At 44.6% G+C, this 22,539-nt stretch overlaps 1 protein-coding gene across 4 annotated transcripts in view; it reads left to right on the top strand.

Moving 5' to 3' along the window:
- Positions 1-19,042, top strand: part of MCM3AP (minichromosome maintenance complex component 3 associated protein) — a 50,053-nt gene extending 31,011 nt beyond the window's left edge. The window contains exons 18-30 of one of the 4 annotated variants that reach the window (XR_008957378.1): positions 128-325; positions 944-1,012; positions 1,094-1,228; positions 3,355-3,508; positions 8,936-9,194; positions 9,404-9,501; positions 10,460-10,850; positions 11,970-12,227; positions 12,601-12,730; positions 14,460-14,663; positions 17,455-17,605; positions 17,801-17,998; positions 18,751-18,855. Coding sequence is in view for 3 of the 4 variants with exons in the window: in XM_026498822.4 (XP_026354607.1) it covers positions 128-325; positions 944-1,012; positions 1,094-1,228; positions 3,355-3,508; positions 8,936-9,194; positions 9,404-9,501; positions 10,460-10,850; positions 11,970-12,227; positions 12,601-12,730; positions 14,460-14,663; positions 17,455-17,605; positions 18,751-18,909 (2,206 nt within the window). In the remaining variant the exon portion in view is untranslated. The other 3 variants (XM_026498822.4, XM_026499471.4, XM_048214763.2) reach the window with 3 other exon arrangements.
- The last annotated feature ends 3,497 nt before the right edge of the window (positions 19,043-22,539 follow it).

Below are 22,539 nucleotides of genomic sequence, written 5' to 3'. Positions count from 1 at the left end.
TGAGAAAGACCTAAACATTGCCAGAAAATGTGCTTCCGTATGTTACAGCACTGGACTGTGGTTTTGCAGTTGTCCCTGTAGTAAATTTTAAAATAACCCAGTGATGATATGGTGGTATATTTTCCAGGTGGAGGGAAGCTGTTGCAGCCCGGAAGAAACTGAGGCGCCAGATGCGGGCCTTCCCTGCAGCACCCTGCTGTGTGGATATGAATGACCGGCTGAGGGCATTGGTACCCAGTGCAGAGTGCCCCATTGCTGAGGAGAACTTGGCCAAGGGCCTTCTGGACCTGGGCCATGCAGGGAAAGTGGGCATCTCCTGCACCAGGTTAGCACTTAGCCTGCCATGGCTGCCTAGTGCTCCCTTGCCCCACCTGGCTTTATGGAGAGCGTGGATTAATGTGTGCATTTGGAGGGAAGATGGGTAGAATCAGAGAAAGTGAAGATGTTGCAGGATTGTGTTCTTGAAGGTTGTCTTCCACTCCAGTTCTGGAAATGTGACGTGTTCCACGTGCTTTGATTTCATGGGCCTTTTCCACTTCATTCAGGGCCTGGTAACTGAATCTTACTGCGAATCACCTGTTTCTCCTCTGGTCTTTGTGGACATACCATGTCCATTCTTGTTGGTGGAGGTTCTTCTGTTCGCATGAGAGTGTTCGAGAGGCAGCGTTTGTGTTTGTGTACTGCTCGTCTCCCATGGTTGGCACTAGGGACAATAGATAATTGCTTGATATTTGTGGAATGAACAAGTCCTTTGACTAATTGGTTTCTTTATCAGCAAAAGTTTTCTTGGTCTCCTAAGCATTCCCCATCAGGAGACACTATTAACCAGTTAAAGTAACCAGTTACTTTCCATTCAGAACATCAGTAAGTAATTTATCAAGCTCCTTGCATGGGCACTGAGCTGTCCTCATGCAGGCACAGTGTCCTTCTCCTTTCTTTGTAGGTTAAGGTGGCTCAGAAATAAGACAGCACACCAGATGAAGGTTCAGCACTTCTACAAGCAACTGATGAGGTCTGTCATGCTCCCTGGTGCGTGTGCTTCTCCTGCTGGGGCTTGTGCACTGGCTTACCCTCTGTGTTCTATCCCTTACAGTGATGCGGCATGGGTGCCTCTGGACCTGCCGTCCCTCGTGGCCAAGCACCTCCCTGGGAGGCGGGAGCGTGTGTTTTGGAAGCTGGTGCTGGTGTTGCCTGATGGAGAAGAGCAGTCCCCAGGGAGTCCTGGCAGGTCAGGAAGGGTTTCCCTCTCTGGGCTTTGAGGTTGAGAAAGTGACTTCAGGAGGCAGAGTGACTTCTCCAAGAGCATTAGGCATGAGGGACTTGTAGTCTGTTTTGTTTGTGACTTGAAGCAGACACTTCAGATTATTGAAATTTTTACTCTGTAAACTGGGCCCAAAAACACTTAAGAGTTGATCCTCATTTAATGCTGTGCTGAGGTGTATTGATTAGAGCTTGCTTCGTTGTAGATTCGTGGGGAAGACGGTTTACGGTGTGTTTGCTATAGTTCCTTTTTTTTTTTTAAGGAAGAAACTGGCATTTTTAAAAAGAAATCCAAGAAATTGACATGGCATTATTTCCTATAACCAAACTGCTTCCAGAAGTCACTTTAGAGCAGAACGTGTTACTTTTCTTTTTTAACTTTATTGACATGTAATTCACACGTTATAAATTTCACCCATTTAAAGTTTCTGTTTCACTGGTTTTTAATATTCACAGAATGGTACAACTATCACCACTAATTCCAGAACATTTCTTACCTACCAAGAAATCCCATATCCATTAGCAGTTATTCATCATTCCTCCCTGTTGTCAGCTCCTGAAAACCACTAATATGTTTCCTGTCTTGTATGCGTTTTCGTATTCTAGACATCCCGTATGAATGGAGTCCTACTATCTGTAGCCTTATGACTGGCACCTTTCACTCAGCTGTCGTGTTTTCTGGGTTTTGTCTTGTAGCAGATATCAGTCCTTCATTCCTTTTTTGTGGCCGAATAACATTCCGTTATATGGCTATAACACATTTTATTTATCTGTTCATCAGTTGGTAGGCATTTGCATTGTTTCCGCTCTCTGGTTATTACGAATAATTCTGCTGTGATGAACACTCATGATACGTGTTTGTGTGGACAGATGTTTGCAGTTCCGTGTGTTGTATACAGAGTGGAACGCTAGGTTGTGAGGTAACTTGATGTTTAAAAGTCTTTGAAGAACTGCCAAACGGTTTTCCACAGTGGCTGAACCATTTTTCCATTCCTGTTAGCAGTGTTTGAGGATACTAAGTTCTCTGAATACACTCCTTTTTTAGCAGTTACTATTGAAACACATGCAAGCTAAGGAAAAAGTCATAAAGCTTGTAAGACAGCTGAGCAAAGAAGAGAGTTGTGGTATTTTGAAAGTATTTAAATGGTGATTCATTTCTTAGAAGAAAACAGCTGTCTTCTGATTCAGTAATAAGTTTGTTCACTAAGAAATACACATCACAATAATTCTTAAAGAGCTCAGGCATGAAATTTAGTTCTGTAAAACATGTATGTAGTTGATCCTTGAATAACATGGGGTTTATGGAGGTCAATTCCCCCTACACAGTTGGAAATCTGAATATAACTTTTGACTCCTCCAGAACTTAACTACTACTGTTGACCAGAAGCCTAACATAAACAGTCGACATGTATTTTGCATGTTATATCTATTATATTACTATAGTCTTATAATAAAGCTAGAGAAAATGTCATTAAGTAAATCATAAGGAAAATACATTTATAGTACTGTACTGTCGTTATTAAAAAAATCTGCACATACTTGGACCCGCACAGTTCAAACCTGTGTTGTCAAGGGTCAACTGTATTTCAAACTCTTTTTTTTTTTTTTTTAAAGATTTTATTTATTTATTTGACAGAGAGAGAGAGACAGCCAGCGAGAGAGGGAACACAAGCAGGGGGAGTGGGAGAGGAAGAAGCAGGCTCCCAGCAGAGGAGCCTGATGCGGGGCTCCATCCCAGAACGCTGGGATCATGCCCTGAGCCGAAGGCAGACGCTTAACGACTGCGCCACCCAGGCGTCCCACTGTATTTCACACTCTTAAGTACCTTTTCTATTGCTCACAATCTTAGTGCTTCAGAATTTTAAATCACACTACAATGGACCCGGTTCATGAGTGCCCTCTCCTGTTGCCCTTGCAGAACTCCTAGCTTCAGTTTAAAATCGCAGCCTGTTTTGTCCAGCTCAGCTTTACAGTAAGAGTTGATGTCTGTGAACCTACATCTCTGGTATTTCTCTTCCTTATTTTTCCTAAAAATCTTTATAGTTTACTTTTAGAATTAGAATCTTTTGAAGTGTCATTTTCTTTTATTCACAGAATTTTAGCGAACTGGTTACAAGTCAAGTTCATGGGAGGTGATGGCTCAGTGGGCGACACAAGCAGCGAGGCTGGGGGCATGCAGACACTCGCTCTATTTCATGCGCTTAGCAGCAAAGGGGATCAGACTGTCGCTGTCAACGTGTGTATAAAGGTGGGTGAGAATCACGTGTATTCACTTCTGTGATTTTCTTATTTCACTCATTCCCAGACATTGATGGAATCATATAAGTGCCTTGAAGTTTTGAAGGAGTGTAGGAGGCTCAGAAGCCCGTATCATGTCTGTTCCTCCTTGTGTCCTGATGACATCCCATGGACTTCCTCTTGGTGTGACATACCAAGCTAGATTCGCAGGAGTGCAGTGAGCCTTAACCATTTCAGGTTACAGACCTCTTTGAGAACTTGGTGAAAACTCAGAGCCACCCTGAACAAATGCATAGATTCACATAATCAGGAGCCCTGAACTCCATGGGCCTCTGGTAATTAACCCAAGAGGGATAAGAGACAGAGCATTTCACAAAAATGCAGTGCCTGTTATGTCATGTGGTTTGCCAATAGCTGACATCTTTATTGTAATAGCTTCCTGATACATAGTTTTTAATCTTATGCAGTTTTCACTAAACTTGGTCCTAGCTACTATGTAAGTTCAGTATTGGGCATTTCAGGTCAGTTGGTTTTGTTTTATATTCAAGTTGTCCTCAGTTTTTGATTATAAGTTCTAATTTTTGTTCTTTATAGGTGTTTGTATAGTACAAATGTTAACTGGTTCCCTGAGAGAATCTTTTTTTTTTAATTTTTATTTTGTTTTTATTGAAGTGTAGTTGATATACAATGTTAGCATTAATTTCAGGTGTGCAGCATAGTGATTCCATAAGTCTGTATGTTATGGTGTGCTCGCCACAATGTATTTACCGTCACCGTACAGCACTGTTACAGTAGCATTGACTATATTCCCTGTCCTATACCTTTTATCCCCCGATTATTCATTCCATGACTGGAAGCTTATACCTCCCACTGTCTTCCATTTTGCCGAGCCCCCACTCCCACCCCTCTGGCAACCATTACCTGAGAGATTCTTGCTTAATGAGAACCTATTTCCTCATTAGCTTCAAGCCTACATAAATACATTTTAGGTATTAGTGGTATTAGTGTATGTATTCAGATAAGCCCAGCTATGTATTTTATTGCTTGGAATATAGCAGTGCAGGGCGGAAAGTGTGGGCTTCTGGATGGAGCAGACCTGGGGTTGGCAGCTGCTGCTCTGGCCAGCTCTTTGAGCCTAGTCGTGGTGCTTTCTATAATGTGGTCATGACTCATTGCACCGAGGTCTCATGAGGGCTCGCTGGGCTGCATGCTCGAATGAGGGCTCAGTGAGAATCTGCTGTCTCCGGTACGTCCTGACTTGGCCTACTGTGCTCAGACCTCTCCTCTTCCGAAGAAAGTTACCTTCGTGCCACACTGCTCATCTGCAAGTGATACTCTAGTCCGTGTTCCCTCTTCAAATTGGAACTTCTTCAAATTGTAGTTTGATTGTAGGGTTTTTGTTTATTTTGTTTTTCCATTTTATTTTATTTATTTTTATTATTTATTAAGTAAACTCTACACCCAATGTGAGGCTTGAACTCATGACCCTGAAATCAAGAGTCACATGCTCTTCTGACTGAGCCAGCCAGGCGCCTGTGTTTTTCCATTTTAATACTACTTATTTTATTTTCTAAATGTAAAAGTAATACATGTATGAAACTTTAGAAATATAAGGAAATATAGAGGAAACATAAAGATGATAAGAGCCATTTATGCTCTCACCATTTAGGGTTAACAGTCATGTCTTGGTTCATGTTCTTTTTTTTCCTATGGCCATAAAGTCAGATTTCACCAACTGGACAATTAGTTTGTTGTTCATCTTGCTTTTATTCTTAAGTCTTTTAATCAAAGCAGTACTTGCATGTAGTTAAAGAGTCAGATCACATCTCATGATTTATAAGACATATCAGCCCTTGCCCCACTCCTAGTCCCTCTCCCCAGGGCTTGATTTCTGTTGTGTTTCCAGATCACATGCTTATGTTGCTCTTTCTCAACTTACCTACTTTAGATTCTTCACTGACTTTCCATTAAAATATATCTTTTGCTATACAATTACCCCCAAACTTAGCAGCTTAAGATAGCAAACATTTATTATCTCACAGTTTCTGTGGGTCAGAAGTGCAGGTGTGGTTTAGTTGGGTCCTCTAGCTCAGGGTTTCTCACAAGGTGGAAATCAAGATGTAAGCCAAAGCTTTGGTCTCATCTGAAAGCTTGACTGAGGGAAGATCCACTTTTAAGCTCACTGTCATGGTTGTTGGAGGATTCACTTCCTTGCAGTCTGTGGCTGGGTTCTCTCCATAAGGCAGCTTACAACATGGCGGCTGGCTGCCATCAGCTGGGCAAGATGGCAGAGTCTCTCTGTAACCTAATTATAGAAGTGACATCCCATCACTTTTGTCTGATTCTGTTTAAAGCGAGTCAGGGTAGGGGATCGTGCAAGAGGATGGGCACTAGAAGGTGAGATCGTGGGTGTGTCTTCATGGCTGCACCCTATGCTAGGTGAGGAGTGAACTCTTATATCATGGTCCTACTCAGCCTTCCCCAGTTTTCAGGGTGGCTACATCATCACTTTATCTTATCACAGTGAGTAGGGTCACATTTTGATGGCCATGTGACTGCTCTTTGCCCCAGAACCAGTAAGTGTTCTGTGACTACATTTCTTTTTTTTTTTTTTTTTTGCAAGTAATAGTTGCTTTATTTTCTCAATGTAGTTTTCTCTGTATCTTTCATTAATTTTTACACAAATATGCAAGCATGTGGGCTGTATACATCTTAGTAGAGGTTTCCAGATGCTGTCACTTCGCCTTATCCCTTCCTTTGAGAAAGTGTCATCATCTTGTTCTCCTCTGGGCTGACCTTGTATCCCAGGGCATGGCTGCCACTTGGGTCTCCATACCAATAGCATGGTCCTGCTCCTTCCCCTGCTGACTCTGACCTTGGGCAAGTTCCTTGTATATGAGTAGTACTCTGAGGAGCCCTCTTTTTTTTTTTTTTTTTTTGGTCATATTTTGTATTATTGTTTATTTGTATAACACAACAGGGTCTCTGCTCTCTGAGCTTTCCTGATTTTCATTTTGTTCATTTCCTCCCCTTCCTCAGTTTTTGCTTTGTTTCTTTGTTTGTTTTGGTTTTTAATCAATCTCAGACTGGCTTGTACCTCTTGGAGAGAAAGCATCTCTCTTTCAGAAGTCACACTGCATTCCTCATCCATTCACTCAGATATGCATTTCACAAGTATTTATTGAGTGACTTTCTGTCTCAAGCATTATTCCAGGTGCTGGGGATATAGCAGAAAGCAACACAAATCTCCGTTTTTCAGGAGCTAATGTCCCGGTGGGAAAAGGAAGCTAGGGGAGTGGGGGGAAGTGTCAGGCACACCTCCTCCCTGGTTGGTAAACCAAATTATGGCTGTCCTTCTCCCCTCTCCCGCTCCTGCTTGCTTATATCTATTTTATGTTATGTTATTTTATTTATGTATTTATTTCATCATGACAAGTGCACTCCGTAACCCCCCGTCACCTGTTTCACCCACCTCCCCACTGGTGACCTTCAGTTGGTTCTCTGTGTTAAGAGTCTGTTTCTTGGTTTGTCTCTGTCCCTCTTTTTTTTTTTTTTTTCCTTTGCTCATTTGTTTTGTTTTATAAATTCCCCATGTAAGTAAGATCTTATGATCCTTCTTTAATCTAAGAACAAACTGAGGTTCCAAGAAGTTAGAATAAATTGCCCCAGGCCATACAGGTACCACGTGGTGGCATTGCACAAGGTGCCCTTGAGGGTGAAGTGAGTTATACCTGTAGAGTTCTTAGGACCACACTTGACTCCTACCAAGTGCTTATTTGGTCCTGCCATTGACAGCAGCAGCTGTGTTTTTTCTCGGTTTAGTTTCCTGTTTGGTGGGGTGCATCTTCCAGTTTCTTCCAAAGAAAGGATCTGTGGGAATAGAATTTTCTGATTCCTTGACTCTCTGAACATGTGTTTACCCTCATATTTATTTTATGGTTTAGTGAGGCTTGTAGAAGTGTGGATTGAAAGGTTTTTCCTTCCAGTTTTACTCCATGGTCACCTGGCATCAAGAGTTGTTGAGATGTCTGAGGTGATTCCTGTTCTTTTCTCTGTGACCTGGTTTTGTTTTTCTCTAGAAGTCTGCTCTTTGTCCTTGGGTTCTGAAAGTCCACTTGGGTATGCCTGGTGCTGACTGCCTGCACTCACTGTGCTGGGCTTGGCAGGTCCTTGCGGGCTGGAGACGACTGTTCCACTTGTGGGATGTTCTTGTATCTCATTGCCACCTGTTTCCCTTCTCTTTTTTTCCCTTTCTCTTTTGAACTCCTACGAGACAGGTGTTCGATCTCATCAGTTAATCCTCTGAGCTGCTTATCCTTTCTACCCAATTTTCTGTCTTGTTTTTAAGTATTGTGCTCTGGGAGATTCACTGACTTTCTATTCCAGATGTTCTCTTGGGTTTTTTATTCCGTAGATATCATTTCATTTCCTTGTTCTTATCCGTATTTGACTTTATCATATCATCTTGTGACTATTTTTGGACACATCATCAGAGGAAATTAGGATTTTTGAGGTCTGAGTTTTCTTACGTCCCCTGCATTATTTGTTTCCTTTTGGATTTCCTTTTCTCTGTTATTCTAGTCTCTCTTTTATGTTGGAGGCTCTCCTCAGACACCTTATCTAAAGTTGCCTGTACCTGAATGAGGCCCTAAAAGGCTGGTCATAGGCTCTGTGTTTGGGGTGGGGTAGAGGGTCACTGAATAGCAAGCCCACCTTTTGGGGGGATACCCCCAAATGTCAGGACCTGCGTGTCTCTTGCATTGTTTGATTTCTTTAGAAGGGATTCATCTTGTCTCTTCCTCTTGGGACAAGTGGGGAGTGGCCAGTGCTAAGTCCCTCCACTATGTCTGCATCCCCAGGGGGCAGGATGCACTTAGAGGCCGCCTGCAGGTGGATGGATGACGTGTAGGGCCACTGCTCTGTGTATGACTTGTCCATGTGGTCCTGAACCTCGCCTCTGGCTCTTGGTGCCACTGGGTCTGAGTGCTTGGGGCTTTTGCAGGCTCAGCTGGTCTGGTTCCTCCCATACCTACATCTCTAGCCCTTCAGGTCTAGCTTCCTCTGCTTCCTTAATCCCGTGGTTGTTCCCATCCGCATGATGCTTTCTAAAAACTGATCAGAATCCTTGTCTGCTGCTGGTTTGACTTTACCCCCTTCTGTCGTTACGGGCGTACCTGGTTGGTTTGTGTTTTGGGCTTACCTATTTTTATACCTGTTTAAGGGTAATTGTTCAGATTAAAGTATCATCTTCAAACACAGTTCTAGCTAGAGGCTGAATTATCTGTTTATCTGGCTATTTCTTGCACTAATTTACAGTCTTATGGAGGGAGGACAGCGCAGAGAGTGGTGAGCATTTGATTGTACTTGCTCTGGGGCTCACAGTCTCTGCTGCTTTGTCCCCTGGTTGTCCCTCCTGATGGTCTAGATGTTGTTCCAGGTGGCTCACGGTGCTCTCAGCGACTGCGCCCTTGATGCTGTGGAGACGCAGAAGGAGCTTCTGGGAGCCAGTGGGCTCATGCTGCTGCTTCCCCCCAAAGTGGAGAGCGAGGACATGGCGGAGGAGGACGTGTACTGGCTGTCTGCGTTGCTGCAGCTCAAGCAGCTCCTTCAGGCCAAGCCCTTTCAGCCTGCGCTTCCACTCGTGGTCCTTGTACCTAGCCCAGGAGGGGACGCCATGGAGAAGGAAGTGGAAGATGGTTTGTGAAGGCAATTTTGTGGATGAACCAGCATGTTTAAGAAACGGGGCGAGCCCCTGGTCTGAGGAAGTGCTGGCAGTGTGGTGTAGGGGGTCAAGGGACAGCAGTGACTGGGAGCAGGGCTGGGTGGGGTCAGTACAGTGAGGTGTGTTAGTTTGTTTGCACACTGAGAGCAGAAGACAGGTGACCTCCATTTGCTTCTGTCAAAGGTCTGATGCTGCAGGATTTGGTTTCCGCTAAGCTGATTTCAGATTATACCGTTATTGAGATCCCTGATTCCATTAATGATTTACAAGGCACAACTAAGGTAAGTCTTCATCATTTTTAAAGGCCCAGTAAGACATATCAGTTGTCCCCTTTTGTTCTGTCTTAAATGTAGTGTATATTACTGCTTGGGTTTTTAAAAAAATTAATTATTTTTATGTTAACATATAATGTATTATTGGTTTCCAAGAAAGTTGTCAGTGATTCATCAGTCTTATACCTAGTGCTCATTACATCCCATGCCCTCCTTAATGTCTATCACCCAATTACCCTCTCCCTCCACCCATCTCCCCTCCAGCAACCCTCAATTTGATTCCTGTGCTTAAGAGTGTCTTTTGGTTTGTTTCCCTCTCTGATTTCGTCTTGTTTTGTTTTTTCCTCTCTTCTATGATCCTCTGTTTTGTTTCTTAAATTCCACATATTACTGTTTGGATTTTTAACTTTATGTTTTGACAGACAGCTTTCAAAAAATATAAGCAGAAATCAAAATAAAAGACATGCCCCACCGTCTTGCTATCTGCAACCAATTAAATTGTTCATGTAAATTTTTTTAGAGGTTTTGTTGTAACAGTTACATTTAGGGAAAAAAGTACTGGGAATTACAGTGAAAGTAACTGCAGGAAGAAAGATACACAGGGTGTGAGAGCATGGGGTATGCAGTGAGATGGTAGTCCTAAGCAGGGGGAGACACAGCTTCCCTTTCTGTGCTTGGTAAAGACGATGTTCAGGAATGGTTTCCCTTGGGCCTAAGCACTTCCAGGGGTGATCCTGCAGGCTGTATTCCTTGGGGTAGGATGGGACCTGGAGCCCCTCTCTGGGAGGCTTAGGAGGCCGAACTCAACTGCAGTGGAAGTTTCTGCCTGCTTCCTAGTGTGGTTGACAGGCTGGTGCTCACTGTGGCACCTGCTGTGGCAGCTGTGGGAGGGGCACCTTCAGGAAGTTTTCTGAAAAACAGGATGCATTGTTTAACCAAGTCTCTTCTGACCGTCTTTGTGTCTCAGGTTTCACGGGCCGTGCAGTGGCTGGTCTCCCACTGCCCCTGTTCCCTTGACCTTTGCTGCCAGACCCTCATTCAGTATGTGGAAGATGGGGTTGGTCGTGAGTTTAGTGGCCGGTTTTTCCATGACAGAAGAGAGAGGCGGCAAGGCGGCCTGGCCTCACAGGAGCCCGGAGCCATCATCGAGCTGTTCAACAGTGTGCTGCACTTCCTGGCCTCCCTGGTGTCCTCTGAACAGTTGTGTGACCTGTCCTGGCCTGTCACTGAGTTTGCCGAGGCGGGGGGCAGCCGGCTGCTTCCTCACCTTCACTGGAACGCCCCGGAGCACCTGGCCTGGCTGAGGCAGGCTGTGCTCAGCTTCCAGCTTCCACAGATGGACCTTCCACCCCCAGGGGGTGCGTGCTCATGCTGAGGGGTCCTGGCTGGGGAGGAATGTGGGACACCCAAGCCTTCCGTTCCCTTTTTTACTGTACTGACAATCTGGCAGGTATTGGGCACTAGTGTGAGGTTTGTATGTTCTCCTTTCCTGTTCCCACACCATACCTACTTCCACCTGCCTTCTGGTTCAGGAGTCAGAAACAGCTGGGGCTCAGTGTATGGGCGGGGGCTGTTGGCTCTTTACCACCAATAGAGCAGTCTGTGGGTGTCCACACAGCCCAAGGAAAAAGGTGGTGAGTGGTGTTGGCAGGAATGCATAGCCCAAGGCCTGTGGTTTGTGAATTGACAGCAGGTTCTGTCCTGCCTTTGCCACAGTGTGTGGGGGCAAAGAGCATGGAGATCATGTAGCCCTGTCCACACTGCTGGCTCTGCTGGGGCCATGCCACTCAGTGCTGCTTTAACACCAGTGTTCAAAGCCGCCTCTGTTCTGTGACTCTGGTTGTGCCCAGGTGAGGCTGTTTTGATGAAGACTTTATAGGTCCCCTGGGCTGGGCGAGGAGGTTGTCCATTCTCTTGTTGACACTGATAGGAGGGAATGAAGCTGTTTGCTTCTTATGTGGCACAGCACGTGGCCTTGGCAGGACCATTCTCCTTTGGGCCTTGTGGAACAGAGGCCTCAGGTGCCCTTCTAAACTTCGGGGTGTGGTCTTCAGTAGGTCCAGCAGATGCTTGTTACTGAAGAAACCCAAAGGGAAGGAAATCACATAGCATACATCCTCTGTGCTGTGAACTAGGGCAGGGTTCCCCAAGGGAAGCCCAGACTTCCTGTACCAGAGCCACCTGGTTGCTGGTTAAAGTATAGATTTCTGGTGCGACCACAGGCCTGTATAGTCAGAGCCTCTGGGGTGGACTCTTCGTTGTGTATTTTGTACAGGGTGACTGCATCTCTTACTGGGACACAGGGAGGGGGATGCTTTTCCCTCCCTAAGCAGCTGTGGTTCTGTTGTTTTCAAATTTGAAAACAAACTTCTCAAATACACAGTCGTCTTTTTCTAAAAAAATGTAGAGAACATCTCGTGGCGCGTCTGCCTGTACTTTGGGCAAACCTTATAACTGAGGAGGTGCTTTCTCTACAGCGCCCTGGCTCCCCGTGTGCTCCATGGTCGTCCAGTATGCCTCCCAGATCCCCAGCTCTCGCCAGACGCAGCCTATCCTCCAGTCCCAGGTGGAAAACCTGCTCTGCAGGACCTACCGCAGGTGGAAGAGCACAAGCCGTTCCCCGGGTCAGGGGCCAGGGCCTTCCGTTGCCGAGATCCCATGGGACGATGTCATTGCTTTGTGCATCAACCACAAGCTGAGGGACTGGACGCCCCCCAGGCTTCCTGTCACATCAGGTAGTTAGTGCTCGGTGCTGTGGGCTTGCCTCCGTGACTTCCAGGTGACTGTAAGCATTGGGAGGAGCTAGGAATGCTCCAGGAGAGCCTGGGCCTACCTTCCTGAAATGGGCCCCGAGGCTGGCTCTAAGTTAGATGTTGGCGACTCTGAGTAGTTCTACGGTCCGTGCCACAGTCTGGACGTGAACCTGTCTGAACTATAAATGACATGGACGTTGGGGCATCTTTGGTTAAGCATGGGAGTCACATAATTGTGTGACTTTATAATCAGTAGGGCTTGTCCTTAAATTGGTGTATTTAAGCAGATTTCAAGCAGTCACTTGTTGCTCTTTTGATATTCTTTTTTCATGTGTTTTTGTATTGTGTTTTTCAGAGGCTCTGAGTGAAGATGGTCAGATATGTGTATATTTTTTTAAAAACCATTTGAAAAAATACGATGTTCCTTTGTCATGGGAACAAGCCAGAATGCAAACACAGAAGGGGCTACATCTGAGTCAGGAGCGGTAAGATCTGTGTCCATTGTGTATTTATGTCCCAACAGCCAGCAGAGCAAACTGGATTATTCTCCTCCAGAGTACATAGAACATGAATGTTCTACACACAGAATCTAGCCCACTGTGTGTCTATACTGACAAGTACGCGAGGAACAGATCATTCTCATGCAAACATGTCATTTACCAGACCCGACCCTGAAATCGTAACATAGCCAGGAGAGTGTAGACAAAAGAAAGCTGACATCTCATCTGACTTACAAACCTGGTTCAAAAGTACTGAATAAAATGTGTTATCACATATAATCTTGTAATACATAAAAAAATTCACAAGTAGGCTTTATCCCAGGATAAACCATGTCAACAGAAATCGACTTGTGTAATTTGCTGTTATAGCAGAGAAACAGTGATCATTTCAGTAAGTGTTTAAATGCTTTTCTTAAGATTTATATCCTCCCATCCCAATTTATACTCATTCCTAATAAAATTTCTTATCAAACTTGGGTGAAAAAATTCCTTAGCTTGGTAAGGCTTTCTACCATTAAACTACCAAAAACCCCTCCTTCTTGCTAAGACATTAGAAACACTGACGTCAGAACCAGCCTGAGCTGCCCCTAATGTCGTTTGTTCACTGTTGTCCTGGAAATGCTGCCCATTTTAGGGACACAGATAAGATGGCATAAATACTGAAAGGTGGGAGTAACTGTCATTTCCACACGTTAAAACTGATTTACAGCAGCAACGGACGCCGAGCATACGGACATAAACTGACCCAGGAAAGGCACTAAACCCCTGTGAAGGGAACTCTCAGAAAACCTGAGTAAATGAGGGACTGGCTAGCTTTTTTTTTTTTTTTTTAAAGATTATATTTATTTATCTATTTGACAGAGATAGAGACAGCCAGCGAGAGAGGGAACACAAGCAGGGGGAGTGGGAGAGGAAGAAGCAGGCTCATAGCGGAGGAGCCTGATGTGCGGCTCGATCCCAGAACGCCGGGATCACGCCCTGAGCCGAAGGCAGACGCCTAACCGCTGTGCCCCCCGGGCGCCCCTGGCTAGCTTTTTGATGGGAAAATGCAATGCTATAAAGATGTCAGTTCTCAAACTGTAAAATCAGGGCACTTCTAATAAAAAACCCAAAAGGATTTATACCCCTGGTCTTGACAAGTTAATTCTAAAATTCATCAGGATGAGAAAATGTGTAGCAGTCGTTGAGAAAATTTTGAGTCAGAATAACAAGGAGGGTCTGCTGTGCCTGATATCAGAACATACAGTAAAGTTACAGCAGACAAGTAGACCAGCAAGTCCAGAAGCAACCACATGTGACAAAGTACCATGCCAAACTAGTGAGAAGAGGGTAAACATTGGCATTTGTTTAGAAAAAACAGATCCCCTTTCTCCCACTCTTTGTGATTATTACTTACACATGGATTTAAGAGCTAAATGTAAAAATAATAACCTTGCCACTATTAGGGGAAAATAGACCTTGTTGATAACCCTGGGATGGGAAACTAAACTGTGAGGGGAGAGGCTCCGAGCACCCAGTTGCCCAGGAGAGAAGGGAAGCCTCTTCTATAAGGCAGAGGCTGCCCTCCCTCTGTGCCCAAGCCTGACTGACCCCAGGGGAAGCCAGAAATAGGCAAGGTCTGGGACTCTGTGTCTACACCCACACTCCTGATGCTGGGGAAACCCTTTCTCCCTCTCTTTCCTGACCATAACCATTTCAAAACATGTACTTACAGTTTGGGGATAAAGTCTTTTCATCCTGCAAACAAGTTTCCGGCTCCGTTAGTGCACATGCACCGGAAAGGGAAGAGGAATGTGGAGTGTGGCCCAGAGGGGCGGGTTCCCAGCACCCAGGATCTGATGTGTGGATCGTCTGCCCAGGAGCTCCTGGCCCAGTGTCTGTCTCGGAGTCTGCTGCTGGAGAAAGAGGAGAGCAAGAGGTGAAGTCCATTTCCTTCTGTTTATGGTATGCTTTAGGCTTCTTTGTGCTGGCTTAGTAAGGATCCCAGTGACGTGACTTTGTTTACGAAAGGCCAGTCAGACATGTTAAGTATAACCTCTTTGAAGGCAAAGGCAGGGCCTTAGTATGCCTTCAACTGTTTTTTATTTGAAATCGGTTTCATTTACTCTTCATTACTGAGAGTCAGTCCTAAGTTTTCTGGTGGGAAGAAAGTGTGGCTGGCTTCTGGAGTGTCTTCAGTGAATAGTGAGTGCTGAATGCGTGGCTGGCACCAGCTTTCTGCCCTTGGCAAGCCTGAGGGTGCCCGTGCATCGTCCCAGACTGTAGACTCTCCTCTGTATCTCCCGCCACCCGTGTTTATGGTTTCACTAAGTGAACCAGGAAGAAGGCAGTTTACAAGGTGGTCCGTACCCACCCCCCACCTCCAGCAGCATCCCTGGGTCTAGCTTATCATCAAGGGTAGCCCCTCCCCTTGGCTGAGATTCCATCTCCCACCCACTCAGGACACTCCAGTGAGCATCCCTCTCTGTTGTGTCCCCTTCCTCCCACAGCAGCCAGACTGGGGACCATCCCTGAGTTTCTGCTCCCTTGGCTGTAAACTCCTTGAACAGTGTGGTCCTCACTTCTGTCCTCTTTTCTCAGTCTCTCCTGAACTACTCTCTGCCCGCATGTCTGCTCTGGTCAGGGTCACTGCAGACTATGAACCCTGTCCCCGGCAGTGCTCCATACCTTTGTTTTCTCCCTCCTGACTCCAGGAGGCCCTGAGTCCCTTTCCTGCCCAGCTGGCAACTCCCCCTAGGACTCTCCTGGTTCTTCCTCATCCCCTGTACTCCCACCTATTTTCTGTGTCATCTACATCCCCACTCCCCAGTGAAAGCATCCAGTTTCAGGGATTATTAAATAACATCAGTATTCTGACAACTCCAAATTTATATCTCAACCCCTGAGTTCTCTGAAGTCCAGATTGGCATATCCAACTGGTTTCTTGAAATCTTCATTAGTCATTTATAGGATGCCTGATGGCCATTTCAGTGCTAACATCCCAAATCGAATTACCAATTTCCCCCCAATCAGCTCCTCCTTTGATGGGGCTTTACCCTTCCAGCGGCCCTGGCCAAATGTCTTGGAATTATCCCTCCACATCCAGTTCATCCATAAATCCTATTCTATTAAAAATATATTCAGTATCAGACCATTTTTTGCAGCGGGTTGTGGTCTCATCTTGGCAGACCCAGTGTGAGCCTTTCAAGTGTTACTCCTTTGCGCATAACCTGCCAGTGACTTCCTCTCCAATCAAAGGCAAAATCTTTATGAGGTAGGCAGGCCCTACATGATCTGCATCCCATTTCCTTTCTGACCTTTCTGGCCCTTCAGCATGCCTGGCAGTGCACAGCCAGGCCTTTGTGTTTGCTGAACTCCTTAGCCACCTTCGTGATATCCCCATGGTTTACCTTGCAGTCACGTCCAGTCTCTGCTCAAATGTCTGCTTCTCAGTGAGGCCCTTCTTGCCCATCCCCCCAGGCTTCTGGTCATATATCTGCTTTGTCTTCCTCACCTTTAGACCACGTTTCCCTTACCTTGTGTTCCTATCTATCTCCCCTCACTGAAGTGTAAGCTGCTTACAACCAGGCCTTGTGTGTTTTCTTTCAGTGCTGTATCCATGGTACCTAAAATGGTGCCTAGTGTTTGGTGGGGGCTTGATAAATATGTGTTGGAAGAGTGAATGAATGTGTCATGATTTCCAAAGTAGATTTTCCTAGGTCCATATCATTTAAGCAGTTGGATCAGACTGTTTTTATTGAAAAGACAAGTGTATGGAGTGAACAGCTCTGAAGTGTGTTAGGTGGCAGTGGGATATTATTTTGGGTTAATTTTAACTATAAACATCAATCTATACATTTGGATAATCCATCAAGAGATAAGAATTACTGGGGCGCCTGGGTGGGTGCAGTTGGCTAGGCATCTGATTCTTGATTTCGGCTTGGGTCGTGATCTCCCCACATTGGGCTCTTGCTCATTGCAGAGTTGGCTTGGGATTCTCTCTCCTCCCTCTGCCCCTCCCGCTTGCGTGCTCTCTCTCTAAAATAAATAAATAAATCTTAAGAAAAGAGAGACAAGAATTACTTATAACACCAAAATAAGCCAGAGAAAATAAACCGAACGAGAGGATTACGAGTAACGTTGTTATATGCAAAAGCAGTTTTTGAATGACTACCACCTTTTCCGTTAAATCTAATTTGGTATCATAAATTAAAGAGAAGATTAAAATTTTTTAAGGGTATGGTTCTGCTTCTCAGTTGATGTCATAACTTTGTTCTATCCTTAGTAAAAAGCAAAGCTTTAAAAAATTAGAAGTAGGGGCACTTGGCTGGTTCACTTGGTGAAACATGTGATTCTTGATCTTGGGGTTGTAAGTTCGAGTCCCATGTTGTAGAGATTACTTAAAATCTTTATTTTTTTTTATTTTTTATTTTTTAAAGATTTTATTTATTTATTTGACAGAGATAGAGACAGCCAGCGAGAGAGGGAACACAAGCAGGGGGAGTGGGAGAGGAAGAAGCAGGCTCATAGCGGAGGAGCCTGATGTGGGGCTCGATCCCATAATGCCGGGATCACGCCCTGAGCCGAAGGCAGACACTTAACCGCTGTGCCACCCAGGCGCCCCTACTTAAAATCTATAAAAAAAAATAAAAATTAAAAAATTAAAACAATTTATAGGAGAAAAGTGAATGATAGTTAAATGTTTTCTTCCTTGTTCTCAAATGCTTTAGGTTTGAAGATCAGCTTCAGCAGTGGTTGTCTGCAGACTCAGGAGTGTTTACGGGTTCAACGTCCCTTCCCCTCTACCTTCCTCAGACTCTGGTGTCTCTGCCTCAGACTATTGAACCTGTGATGAAGACAGTGACCGCTACTAGCCCTCAGGTGGGAGGAGAGTACATTTGGCATTTGAATTAGAATTCACGACTAGAGAATGGTTGGGAAAAGTAACGTCTCCATTCATCGTGTGATGTTGTGATGACCAATAAATGATCAGGTTAAATAAGATATTTTCTTAAACTTAATCTGTCAGTGTTACAGAGGCCCAACTAATTCTGTGTTTCTATTTGTGAAATGAAGGGAGAGTGGAATTAAAACATGCTTAAGAACTGAACAAAACCCATAATTGCGTGCTGGCGTGCAGTGAGGGCACTGAGGAGAATAACAAAGGTGATGACGGTGGCTTCTGTTTGTGCACATAATGTCCAGGCCTTGGCATCACCGCAATCTCCCTTTCTGGGATTAACTTTCCCTGAGGAAAATTAATGAACAAGGAAGGTAAGAGCACAGATGTCAGGGACTCACCCAGGAGTGTCCAGCTGCTCTGTGGCGGAGCTGCTTTTCAAAGCCAGACTTGGCTGGTTCCAAAGTTCAAGGTCTTTCTACCTTACCATCCTCCTTCAGTGGTAAAAGAAGCAAAAATAGAGTTTTCATCATAGATACATAATGCTGGACAGGTAGAAAGTATGCTCCTGGACTGGCTTTAGGAAGCCCTTTGGTAGGGGAGAAACGCACATTAAGATGACATACTGTTTACATTTATCAGTTTGGCAGATAACTTCAAAATATTTGTACACTTTGACTTAACAATTTTGCCCTAAAGAAACTACTATATATAACAAAAATTAATGTATTTTTTTTGTTTATTTTTTGTTCACTGTAGTGTTAATCATACTGCATAAAAAATGGAAACTAAATATCCAAAGATGAGAGTCTGGTTAAGCTATCACAGGTCGTACGATGGAATAGCTCATAGCCCTTCACAGTGATATTTTATTAAAATGACTGACACTGAAAGTTGTTAATACAATCTGAAGGAAACATTCTATGTGCAGATGTCACCAGCTATATATGTGTGTGCTGGAAGAGGCTTGAAGGATGTAGGATAGATGCTAAGAGGCATGTTTGTTGAGCCCAGTAGGCCCCAGATGAAGTTTCTAACATGAGACAGAGCTACTGCCCTTGATGAGACTGTATTTGGGTTTATGGATATCCCAAAACTATTTTTAGGTTCTTTTTTATTTAAATAGAATGAAAGGACAGGGGAGCAGCTGCAGTTGTCAGAGGCAACAGGCACATCTGTGAGTGAACGGTTGGAGCACCTGGAAAGGCTGATGCAGAGTTCAAGGGAAGAGGAAGTTGCCTCTGAGCTCCATCTCTCTGCACTGCTGGACATGGTGGACATTTGAGCTCCTGAACCTGAGAGAGGGGAAGTCTCCAGAAGATTTTTGCTTTTACTCAAAATAATGTTATTCTCAGATGCTTGATGCACTGTTGGAAATGTGATTACTAATCATGCAAATAAATCATTTGAATGTCCAATGAGGCCTTTCCTAGTTTTCAGAATGAAAGGCTCTTTTCTCCTGGGTAGTGTCTTTGGTATTTTTGTGTTTCATCTCCTCAGACTGTCACCCACCAACATATGCTCTGAGGGAGTTTGCAGCTTACATTTCTGTGTGTGTCATTCATTGTCACAGCAACGTTGCATTCACTGATGTGCCAGACATCAGTAATACGGGGACGAATAAAGCACAGGAACTGTGCTCACCAGGCCCACCTAGCTCACATCTGAGAAAGCCGACTGTATATGTACCTAGCGATCTGAGGGTGTGCATGGGGCAAGTCCCTGCACTGGAAGCAGGGGAAGACAAGAGGATTAAGGTAGAGGAGAGAGCAGGACTCCTGGAGAGGAGTGCAGGGTGTAGCTGGGGAGAATGTGACCTAGCTGAGAGGATATGATGAAAACCTGGAGGTGCCAGCTTGGTAGTGCTGCCAAGTGAGAGCATAGGCCGACCACAGAGACCCTTGTTGCCTTATTCTGAGTGCTGTGGGAATCCATTGTTGGAGGAAAGAGTGATTTGGTCACATTTTTTCTCTCCTCTATTTAAAGATTTTATTTATTTGAAATAGCCATCTAGAGATCAGGAGCAGGGAAGTAGAGGGAGAGGTAGAAGCAGGCTCCCTGCTGATCAGAAAACCTGATGCAGGGCTCGATCCCAGGACCCCAGGATCATGACCTGAGGTGAAGGCAAATGCTTAACTGACTGAGCCACCCAGGTGCTCTCATATATTCTTTTAAAAATGGCATATGGGGTTGGTCAGCAAAACAAGGCAGGAATCTTGAAAGGGGTGCCGCAGCCGTCTAGGTGAAAAAGGAAGAGTATAATCCTGAGTTTGCTGTCAGTTGGTGTGAAGGAAAGGGATAAATTTGGGCTGTCTACAGAAGGAGGCCTTGTTTTTACATTTATTTGTTTTTCTATGTTCTTATTACTAATTTACCCAAAACTTTCCGCTAAGTGTAAAGCTCCTTCTAACACTACCTTATGTATCAGGTAATGTGCTAATTCTACTTTCTTACAGAGATAACCCACTGGGAAACAACCATTTTTCTGCCACAGCATGGACATTTCCTGGATTCTTAGTCCTATATTTTCCTCTTCCCGTTTTTGCTTTCTCATTTTGATGGAGCCCATTTTCTAGCAGCCTTCTGAGCTTGCGTATCTTGTCTTTATTTCTACCCTTAAATTTGATTCATCATCTGAACGGATATAGGATTTTAGTTTGGTAATCTTTCCCCTATGTTTTTGTTTTTTGTTGCTGGAAATTTTACAAATCATCTCTGTCCTTGGTGTTCTTAAATTTCTCAACAACATGCTTGATGCATTGGTCTCCCTCCCCTATTGCCCACCCAAATTGTTGTGCTGAGCACCTAGTAGTGCTTTTTTCTCCAGTAGTTACTGCTGTGTAACAAACTACCCCAAACATACATAGTAGCTTAAATTTGGGAAGGATTCGGCGGGGCAGCTTTCTTTTGGGATTTTTCATACATTGCAGTCAGGTGTTGGCAGGGGGCTGCAGTCACCTGAAGGCTTGACTAGGTTGGATGTGCAAGACGATTTCACTCACATGGTTGGGCAGTGATGTTGCACTGTTGGCTGGGGGTGGGGGGGTGGTCAGCTGGGGCTTTCAACCTGAGTGGCCAATATGTGACCTCATTATGTGGCTTGATTTATAGCTGTGTGGCCTCAGGGTAGTGAAAATTCTTACATGGAATCTCAGGGCTCCAAGTGCAAGTGCCCTAGTGAGCAAAATGCAAGCCCAGCTTTGGAACTCATGCGGGATAACTTTCACAGCATTGTATTGTATTATAAGCATCTGGTTACAGATGCAAAGGATGGGAACATAGATACCATTTCTCAATGGGGATGACTGTTAAGATCTTATTGTATAAGAGCATGTGAGATGGGACGTGTTGCAGGAATCTTGTTTTGTTTTAGAGAGAGAGGGAGAATCCCAAGCAGGCTCCATGCCCAGCTCGATCTCACAACCCTGAGATCATGACCTAGGCTAAAATCAAGAGTTGGACGCTCAACTGACTAAGCCACCCGGGTACCCCAGCAGGAATCTTTAGAAAACAATCTGCCATGCTTTTTCGGTCTGGAAAATTATCCATCTATGCTGGAGATTTTTGAAATTAATACATTCTTCCCCTCCACTATTTCCCTTTGGAACTCCTAATATTCAGATGTTTGACCGCCTGGATTGATCCAGTTCCCTTCCCTTTCCTCTCTCTCCCTCTTTCTCTCTCTCTTTCATTGATTTGAGAGAGAGAGCACAAACCGAGGTGGGGGGGGGGAGAGGCAGAGGGAGAAGCAGACTCCCCGCTGAGTGGGAAGCCTGATGCAGGGCTCCATCCCAGGACCTTGGATCATGACCTGAGCCCAAGGCAGATGCTTAACTGACTGAACCACCCAGGTGCCCCGATCCTCTAATTTTCTTTTCTCCTTTATTTTTTATATCTTTTTTTTAATCCTACTATCCTAAAATTTCCTTATTTTATCTTCCTATTCTAGTGACCTTTAAAATCTATTGCTCTATTTTTTATTTCTGAGTCTTTTTTCATAAATGTTTCTTATTTATTGAATCCTGTTCGTTCATTTATTCAGTATATATTTTTGGAATGTTTACTGTGTTTAATGTGCTAGGCATTATTCCAGGTGCTGGGGATATGGCAACAAACAAATTTCAGCCCTCACAGGGCTTATATTTTAATGGGGAGATAGGCAGTAAACAAGGTGAATAGGCAGTTCGGGATGCTAATTGGTGGTAAGCAATGAGGAAAATAGAGTAGGGAGGGAAAGAGTGTCAGATGGTTCTTGTGTCATGGGTGCAACATCGTACCTCTGTGAGGACGTGTTTTTGTCAAAGCCCTTTCCCATACCTTGCACCATCTCCCATTTCTCAAAATTTCCTTTTTTGATGTGTTTTGTTGTCTTTCTTCATAGAGGCTTTCGTCAAGTGTCTGGCTCATGTCGATGATGGGGCTCTGAGGAGCTTGTTGGAAGCTCTGTGTCAAGGGATACAGCTTGCCAGCTGATAGGCTTCTCCACTTATCTCCACTGGGTCTCAGATGCCAATGTTTGCAGGTCTTTTGGGGGCCATTTGCTCCAGAGGAATCCTCTTCTTACTGCCTGAAGCTGTATGGCTGAGTGGGAGAAGCGGGACTGGGCTCCTCCATGAATGTAAGTTTCACTCATCCCTGTTTCCAGTGGCTCTCAGCTGTGTTTTGTTCCTGAGTTCACACCTGCTCTGACTCAATTGTTAGATGTGATAAGACAACTTACTGGTGACTGATAAGAGCAATCTTAGGAAATGTGAAGAGAAAATCCTGGTGGCAGAGTTTTCTTTCCTTTTTTGGGGTGGGGGAAGGGATCTATCATCCCACTTCTTATTCAAGGGTCTTCCAATTCCTGCACCTTCCTTGGGTTCGTTAGCAAGAATGGTCTCTTTTATTGATGGCTTCACCCCCACATATGGGT

Source organism: Ursus arctos, unplaced genomic scaffold (assembly GCF_023065955.2).
Source record: "Ursus arctos isolate Adak ecotype North America unplaced genomic scaffold, UrsArc2.0 scaffold_4, whole genome shotgun sequence".
Classification (NCBI taxonomy): Eukaryota; Metazoa; Chordata; class Mammalia; order Carnivora; family Ursidae; genus Ursus; species Ursus arctos.
Note: the sequence above shows the minus strand (reverse complement) of the source record. Positions and strands in the feature narration are given on the sequence as shown.